This window comes from Daucus carota, chromosome 8 (genome assembly GCF_001625215.2).
Source record: "Daucus carota subsp. sativus chromosome 8, DH1 v3.0, whole genome shotgun sequence".
Classification (NCBI taxonomy): domain Eukaryota; kingdom Viridiplantae; phylum Streptophyta; class Magnoliopsida; order Apiales; family Apiaceae; genus Daucus; species Daucus carota.
In genome coordinates, this window is record NC_030388.2 from 1,632,447 (window position 1) to 1,640,653 (window position 8,207).

Genomic DNA, 8,207 nt, shown 5'->3' on the forward strand with positions numbered 1-8,207 from the left:
GTCACAGGTTCGACGGTTGATGGAAATGCAAATCTCCAATAATTATTCATAAAATTTAACTAATCTTGTACTACATAATATTTTGTATATTATATTTTACATATAATATAATAATATTATAAACGAAAAATCAGAGTTATCACGTATATAAGTCAAAGATATAATTTTGATAAAAATCAATTATATAGCAATACGATACAGAGCATCCCTCTATAATAAAAAAAACAAATGGAGAGAGAATTAATTCGAGATTTCTAACCTTTTCTGGGAACAAAGTACTATTTACAAATCATTGCAAGGACATGATAACAATTTGGGTAAAATGCTTTTGACGAATGAATGTTGTTTATCATGCCGGCATAGTCATGTGTTCTAGAGTTCCTCCTTACATGTTCATGTTGTTTTAAAAAGATTTGTTGCAGTCTCTGCAGCGTATTAAAATTTCCAAACTTTGTAACTTAGGTAATCAGAGTACATAATTTTAAACTTTTTTTTTATCTGTCAAAAAAAAGAGTGCATAATTTTTAACAGCTCACTTACAAGCAAGAGCAGAGAAGCACCATCAACCCATAATTTAGGTATTCGAATAAAAAAATGGTATCTCATATACTCGCTCCGTCTCGTCACGTTCTTTACGTTTTTTTTCAACACGCATTTTAAGACTCCCATAAAATATGCTTACATTATAAATTTTTAAAAAAAAATACTGAAAAAAATTTGAAGTTTAAACTATTATTCAAAAAAAAGAAAAAAATTAAAAAAACGGTATAAAACTATACTTTGTGAGAGTCTTAAAATGCGTGCAAACAGTGTACGTAAGGTTCCTGGCGGGACAGAGGGAGTATCTTTTATGGTATTCGATTCTTTTCATATCCACACATTTTCATTTCTTAAATTAAAAAATATAAGTACAATTTACTTTAAATAATTGATTACATGTTTTGGATCTTCATTTCTTCACGCATTTAAAAGTTTATGAATTTCGAATTTAAAAAAGACCGGAGGGAAATTCAAACTGAAAAATCAGTCAACTGATAAACAATTGTCTGTTCATTTCAGATGTGTATTCAGCACTCAGCAGTAGTATAATATACTTTTATTTATTGTACATAATTTATGTTGCTCAGCTGTACTAAGTACAGACCTCCTTTTTTAATGCATTAATATAACAACCCGAATAAATATATTGTAATATCCTTCGGATTTTAATTGCACAGTAAACCATGGTGTTGCCATTTGCCATGAGCATAGATGATATGATGAACTTCAAGTCAATTGACCACACAAAAGAGAACTATTTATTTAACAAAAATTAATATTAATTGACCCTCATAGGGAAAAACCATACCAAAGTGGCAAAGTCTTTGTCTAAACAAGAAAACAAATGATTATATACGTGATGGGATCCAAGAGGCTAAGCAAGTTGATTAGTTGAAGTCCGGTCGGAAAAATCAATATTTTTGTTTCTAAATCTTAAACATCTAATATAGCTACTAATTTGTTATTTTATATTAAGTGCCAGTAAGATCTATTTATGCTCTTAAAATTTTAATATATTTTGACTGGGTTCTTAAGATTAATCTTTTTAAAATTAAACACTAATCTACATAATTTTATTTGATTGAAAAATAAAAAGTTAAACAGCGGGTCAAAATATATGAAAACAATTAAATATCATATAATAAAGGGTTTGTCTTGATCATATACACATGCTAAACGCGAAAATTTTTAATTCAGATCTTTTATTGGTGTGGTTGGTATATTTGCAGGGATGATCCACCATTATTAAAAAATACTATGATTCAATCAAAATATCTAAAAACAAAAATTTTTACGCTTAGCATGTGTCATTAACACACCATAAAAAAAACGATGATAAAAAATAAAGAGGGGGAGATGCATTCAGATACTTTGTGTTTATGGAGAGGCTTGGCGGCAATACAAAGTAAAGATATTTTATCCAACACACTCTCAAATCTCAAAAGAGGGAAACTTGAAACCCTAATTCCACAGAAAAGGAGGCTACTCTCCCCCACTCTGTATCTATCTATTTCTATACGTGTATAAAGATGCTGACAATAAAGCAAGCACAAGACGTGTATGCAACTATGCATGCTTAACTGTACGCGCCTTCACAGCTCAGAAATCTACCCTACTCCCACCTTGACAATTCTTCACATTTAAGCAAACTACTACTAGTAGTAGGCCACTACTACCACACTTTTGATTACTATTTCGCCATCTCTTCCCTTATCTTCTCCCTCATGCACAAGATGTGAGTCCTTTATGATGCTTATTGATGCCTTGTTCCTGCTTTAATTATTCAAATTAACAGTAATTCCAACGATATCCTGTTAGATGACTTATAAATATAATAAAATATAATATTTTAATAATTTATAATATATCTGGTAAATCTACCTCCAACAATATATCTTAAAACTGTCTTTTATCGTAAGTATAATATTATATTTGAGTTATAATTGATGGGAAGGGAAAAGATGGGAGAGAATGGGGGTGTTTGTTTCCCGGAAGCCGCTCTTGCTTCAGGCTTCTTTTTTCCTTGATCCGTTTGTGTAAATAAGTAGAAGCACTTTTAAGAAGCTGGGAATGCTAGATTTCTCTCAAAGCTTCTACTTCTTTTTCAAACATTTTATTAACTTATTTACCTCTCAATTCTAATTGAGACACTTGATAGATGTCTTGGTATTTTAAAGCACCGATAGAGCATTTATTTGTATAAAATACTTTAAATTCTAGCTTAGGACATGTTTTAGGGTACTCTTGGACTTGCTCTAATAACCTCCCACATTTCGAAGCAGAGCCAAATCGAACACCAAGTATAACTTGAAAGAAACTCGCTCAATCAAAATAGGTCGAACACTAGTTAAAAAAACTTCAATTAAAGTTTATATTATTTTTATCAAACTCAATCTCGGCCTTTTAATAAAGTCAATATGAACACTAATCCCGAAACAAAATCATTCGAAAAGATAGATCGACCTTTTAATCAAGTCAATATAAACACTAATATTGAAACAAAGTCATTCGAAAAGACAGATCACGCAATATTATCGAACCGAATTCAATCACACGCTATTTTTAAACCAAATTCAATCTTAACCTTTTAATCACGCCAAGTCGAACATTAGTTCTGAACCAAGCTCAATCTTAACCTTTTAATCAAGCTAGGTCAAAAACTAGCCCCGGACCAAACTCAATCTTGACTTTTTAATCAAGCCAAGTCGAACATCGAAACATACTCGCTCGAAGAAACATGTCTAACACTAACTCTGAAAAAGTTTTATATGTCATACACTACCTTAAAACCAAACTCGATCTCCATTAATCCAAGTCAAACATTGATTGCATACTCCTATTATACCATCTAAATATTTACATTTGAGTTGGGACGGAATGTTAAGAAAATAAGTAAAATTTGAAAAAAAAACAGGAAGAAGAGAGAAGTTAGAATAGTGATGGATGATATTTAATATATAACGTGAATATAATAGAGAAAGTAGTGGAAGTTATTGGTTATGGTTTTATATAAATTTTGGAATCTAAAGAATTAGACATAACACCCGAGAAAAGTATAAAAAAAATTATACATTTTATCGATTAGTATCTAAATTTTTTTAGTCGAGTGAAATTCAACACCGGCTCGAACAAACTCGCTTGATTAGAGACTAGTCGAACACTAATTCCACAAGAAGACTTCACTCCGGTTCGAACAAACTCCCTTGACTAGAGACAAGTCAAACACTAATGTTGTGTTTGGTTGGGGACATGGGGTGAGTGATTCCTGAATAATGGAATGAAAAATGAACTTGTTAAGGAATTTCATTCATTCTTCCATTCCATTCCTTGCACCATTTGCTAAATATCACGCCTTCAATTTGAGATGGAATGCTCCATTCTCTCCGATCCTCAATTTCTTCTCAAAATTCTTCATAGCAATTTTGCCCTCTCTCAAATATTTTTCAAAACTTTCTTCCTATCTCTATTTATTTCAAATATTTTTACTCATTTAATTATCCTCAACCAAACACAACATAAATCCACTGACTCTTAATAAGAAGACAAGGCTAACACTAATTCTGAAAAATTAAACCAAGTAAGAACACTACTTCTAAGCCAAATTTGATAGGTGTTTAGCAAAGGGACTTCTGGGGCTTTTTTGACATATAAGTCCAACTTCTGTCTAAATGAAAGTGTTTGGCTAATTATGAGAAGCACTTGTATTGAAACTTAAAAGCTCCAAAAAAAGTTAGGAAATCTAACTTATTTTGGGGATTTAGCTTCTTCTATCACTTATAATCAATTTATATCCAAACACTTTTAATAACTTATAAGCTCAAATCAATTTTTCACTTATAATCTACTTTTTTATTTTAAATAATAAGTCACTTCTTTTAAGTTCAGCCAAACAGCCCCCGATCCCTTTTTTTTTTCGAATCAAGTAAATACAAGTACACTCGAAAGTCGGAGACGTCAAACACTAATTCCGAAAGAAAAAATAAGTCAAGCCGCACACTACTTTCCAACCAAACACACTCTACCGAGCACTATTAGCCAAACTCAAACACACTACTTTCGAACCAAACAACAAGCTCACCTCAATTACACCCCAAGGCGCAAGCTACAACACAATATTGCTATGGTCTAGGTAAAATATAAAAAAACGAAACATAAAGACGAGCATAAATAAAGAAATATATTAGGCTTTAATAATATTATTAATACAACCGGTCAAGCTGATGAGAACCGGCAACGAACTAGTGTTGTGTTTGGTTGGGGAGAATGGAATGGAATGGAATGAAATGAGTAAAAATACTTGAAACTAATAAAGATAGGAAGAAAATTTTGAAAAAAAAAATGAGGAAGTGCAAAATTGCTATGATGAGATTTGAGAAGAAATTGAGGATGGGGAGAATGGAGCATTCCATCTCAAATTGAAGGTGTGAAATGTAGCACATGATATAAGGAATGGAATGGAGGAATGAATGAATTTCTTGAAAATTGTCCATAAAATAGTTCATTTTTCATTCCATTCCTTCCGGAATCATTCACCCCAACCAAACACAACATAGGTTTCTACAAACCAAAGCTGTCATTACTCATTTACAACACACAACTAATTCTACTACTCCACAGTTATGGACTATGGGATGAGTAATGACAGTAATTAAGTAAATATAGTGGGTTGCAACTCACAAAATAAGACCCACAACTCCCAAAGAACCAAACACAGCTGCTCTATCACACTACCACAACTCCTACTAGTATAGTAAAATTCTTATTCTTCTCCAAGAAAACAACAAAAGAGAAACCACCATCGATCCCCACCAGGCCCAGCTTTTGCTAATCTTGGTTTAAGCAGGATTAGCCATAAGCCTGTCTGTCTTTTGCATTCTTTATTATAATCTAAGTCACTAACCAAAAAATACTGCTCTTTGTTTCTTCTTCTACCCTTTTCATCATTGTAATCTTCTGCTTCTTCTTGGACTTGGACTCCTAGTTTCACTAAACCCTATTATACTTGTTCTAACATCAACACTATCACAAACCCTACCAAATCAAGCTCCTTTCCTTTCACTTTGTAAACTTTAATCAAACAAACAAGCACACTAACAAGCCTAATGGGTCATCATTTCATCAGAATTCATCTTCAGCGGTCAGTAAGTCCATTCCTGAGGAAGCCGGACCTCGTTGCTCGCGGCCGCCATCGGCTGTGGCCGGATAGCAGCTGCATTTCGTCGTTGTTGAGCCTGAGCTTCCGCCATGAGAACACTATTCCGATACTTAATAGCTGCTTCTGCAGGAACAAAGAAAGCAGATTAATTAACATTACTCGAAGAACAAATGTCGCGTGTTCAAGGGTCACAAGACAATTGAAATGTTACCATAGCTGGCATTGTTGGAATTAGATCTGTTGTGCAGCTGGGCTGCAGATGCATCCATGGCTTTCAAATTGAGATTCAAAGCCTGGACCACTCTGTCTGGAAGCAAAACAGTTGAACATGCTGCAGGAGATAAACAAGTACCAATTTATCAATAAACATATCAAAAGAAGTAACAAGACCAATAATTAATCCATCCCCTAATTTTATTTCTACCCAAAGGAACAGAACAGAACAAAGACAAAATATAATCAGATCTAGTTGGAGCAAAATATCAGAACAAAAAAACCCAACCCCACTTACAAAACAAAATTAACATATCAAACCAAAATCAAACAAGAGGTTAGACCTGGTCTTTTGAGAGTTTCAGTGGCGGTTCCAACTCGACGAGGAAGGAAAACTCCGGTGCCAGAACATTCACGCTTGGCACCGGGGTTTCCGAGAAACACAGCCCTCATCCCAGAACCAGCCTGCTGCTGTGGCTGCTGAGATTGCTGGAGAGTAGGCCAAGCAGATTGAGATAAGCCCAATGGACGGCCATTGTTCACAGTCCTTCCCCTGTTCTGATAGCCCATTTGTTGTTGCTGACCCCAACGGAGATTATTCGCCTGCTGCTGCTGCTTCATTGCTTGCTGCTGCTTCATTTGCTGAAACTAAAAACCAAAAAATAAGCTCAAATTCAACAAACAAGGCTTCTGGCTTTTTTTGCCAAAAAATCGACTTCTACTTTTCTTGACCCGTTTGTCTAAAAAATCAGAAACACATACAAACACACACCTGATTTGCTTGGAGCTGATAGGATTGGCTCGCATACATATTCTTTCCTTGAACAAATCCTTGATTAGGCTTTCGAGCCGCTCCGAAGTGAGCGGCTCGGGCCTTAGCAGCGGCCTCATCGAACCTCCTCATCTTCTCCACTTCACCAGCAGCCTCATAAAGCAAGCTCCAAGCTGTATCGCTCTGATTCACCGCTTTCGAAAGCGGCGGTGAAGTACAGTTGGGGCTTCCACGGCTCGAACAAGCACACCCACCTCCCATAACATTACACAGCGTCGATTGCGGCGAAGTCGCCATAGTAGAAGACCACTGAAAAATCACAAAACAAAAAAAAAACATTTTAATATAACAATTACCGCTAAAAATCACAACAAAAAACTAATATTTGAATAAACAGTGACGGAACCAGGATTTCGAAAAACCCGAGAACACCCACCTTATTATTGGGCTCAACTTTCCACAAATCATCATTCAGCGAAGTTTTCGCGAGCCTCCTACTCAGCCCAAACAAGTACTCATCCTCGTCACTCTCGGTCTCGGTGGAGCCCATGACCGACTCACCGGGCGAGCTGAGATCCGAGTTGGGCCGGGTCAACCCGAACCCGCCGCTCTTCTCATTCCCAAACTCCATCAACAAGTCGTCGTCGGAGAGAAACTTCGGCGGCAACCAGAACTCCCCGTCGTCGAGCTCCTCTGCCATCTGAAACACAACCAAACACCTTAAATACAAGCAAAAACACCAAAAAACACAATGATTTCATGGGCTTATCAAGAAATCAGTACCATTTCGTTGCTGCTTCTTGAAGATTGAATGATTGTAAAAACAAAACCCCACAAAAACACACACACACACTTTGTTTACTGTGTGTTTTTTTCTTCTATTTCTCTTGGGAGAATGGGGGGAGGCAGAGTGGCGTGATGAGAGTTTATATAAAGTGGCGAATTGCACTCTTTTTGTAAAGAACCCTAGGAGGGTTTGGAGGGGGCGACGCGAGTGGGGGAGCGTGGGTCTGACGCGCGGGAGTTGTAGCCAGGTAAGGAGAGTAGTGGGGTTATGCGTGGAGTGGGTTCGGGGGTCTGACAATTACAGTTAGACTTGCATGTGAGCTTGGTGGGACCCGGGTTAGATTTTCTGGATTTTCGGTGGTTCTTCACTTCTTCTCATGGGATGAGTGGTTTTGGTGGTGTTTTTTACTTAATGCTTTTGCTGCTTTTTTCTTTCAAATTTTACAATAGTAAGGATATTTTTAGAGCAACTATGTTAGTTTTCATGGGTTTTATTATAAATATAATAAAATAAAATAGTATAATTATATTAAATATCTTTATGATCCGTTTGAGAATCTGAATTTTCTCTAAAATTCTTAATCTGAACAGATAATTCGTTTTGAAATATAAATTCATACTATAAATATGCATTTAAAAGTTTGAAATGACAATTCGAATCTTACCAACTAAAATGAATTGTACGTGCACTCAAAAAAAATTGTACGTTTAAAACGGTTTCTTAAATATTTTTATTTAAGT

At 35.4% G+C, this 8,207-nt stretch overlaps 1 protein-coding gene across 2 annotated transcripts; it reads right to left on the reverse strand.

Annotated features, from left to right (window-relative positions):
* Positions 1-5,179: 5,179 nt before the first annotated feature.
* On the reverse strand, positions 5,180-7,608 carry LOC108199920 (uncharacterized). Of its 2 annotated transcripts, none has more exons than XM_017367943.2 (6): positions 7,464-7,608; positions 7,117-7,380; positions 6,681-6,989; positions 6,253-6,556; positions 5,907-6,026; positions 5,180-5,818 (listed from the first exon to the last, which is right to left on the reverse strand). In XM_017367943.2, exons 1-6 carry the CDS (start codon positions 7,464-7,466, stop codon positions 5,679-5,681), a joined length of 1,140 nt encoding a protein of 379 aa, XP_017223432.1. In that variant the 5' UTR covers positions 7,467-7,608; the 3' UTR covers positions 5,180-5,678. The 2 variants fall into 2 exon arrangements, with proteins under 2 accessions (XP_017223432.1, XP_017223433.1); XM_017367944.2 differs by having other exon boundaries at positions 5,437-5,818; positions 6,253-6,550; positions 7,464-7,605.
* Between the last annotated feature and the right edge of the window lie 599 nt (positions 7,609-8,207).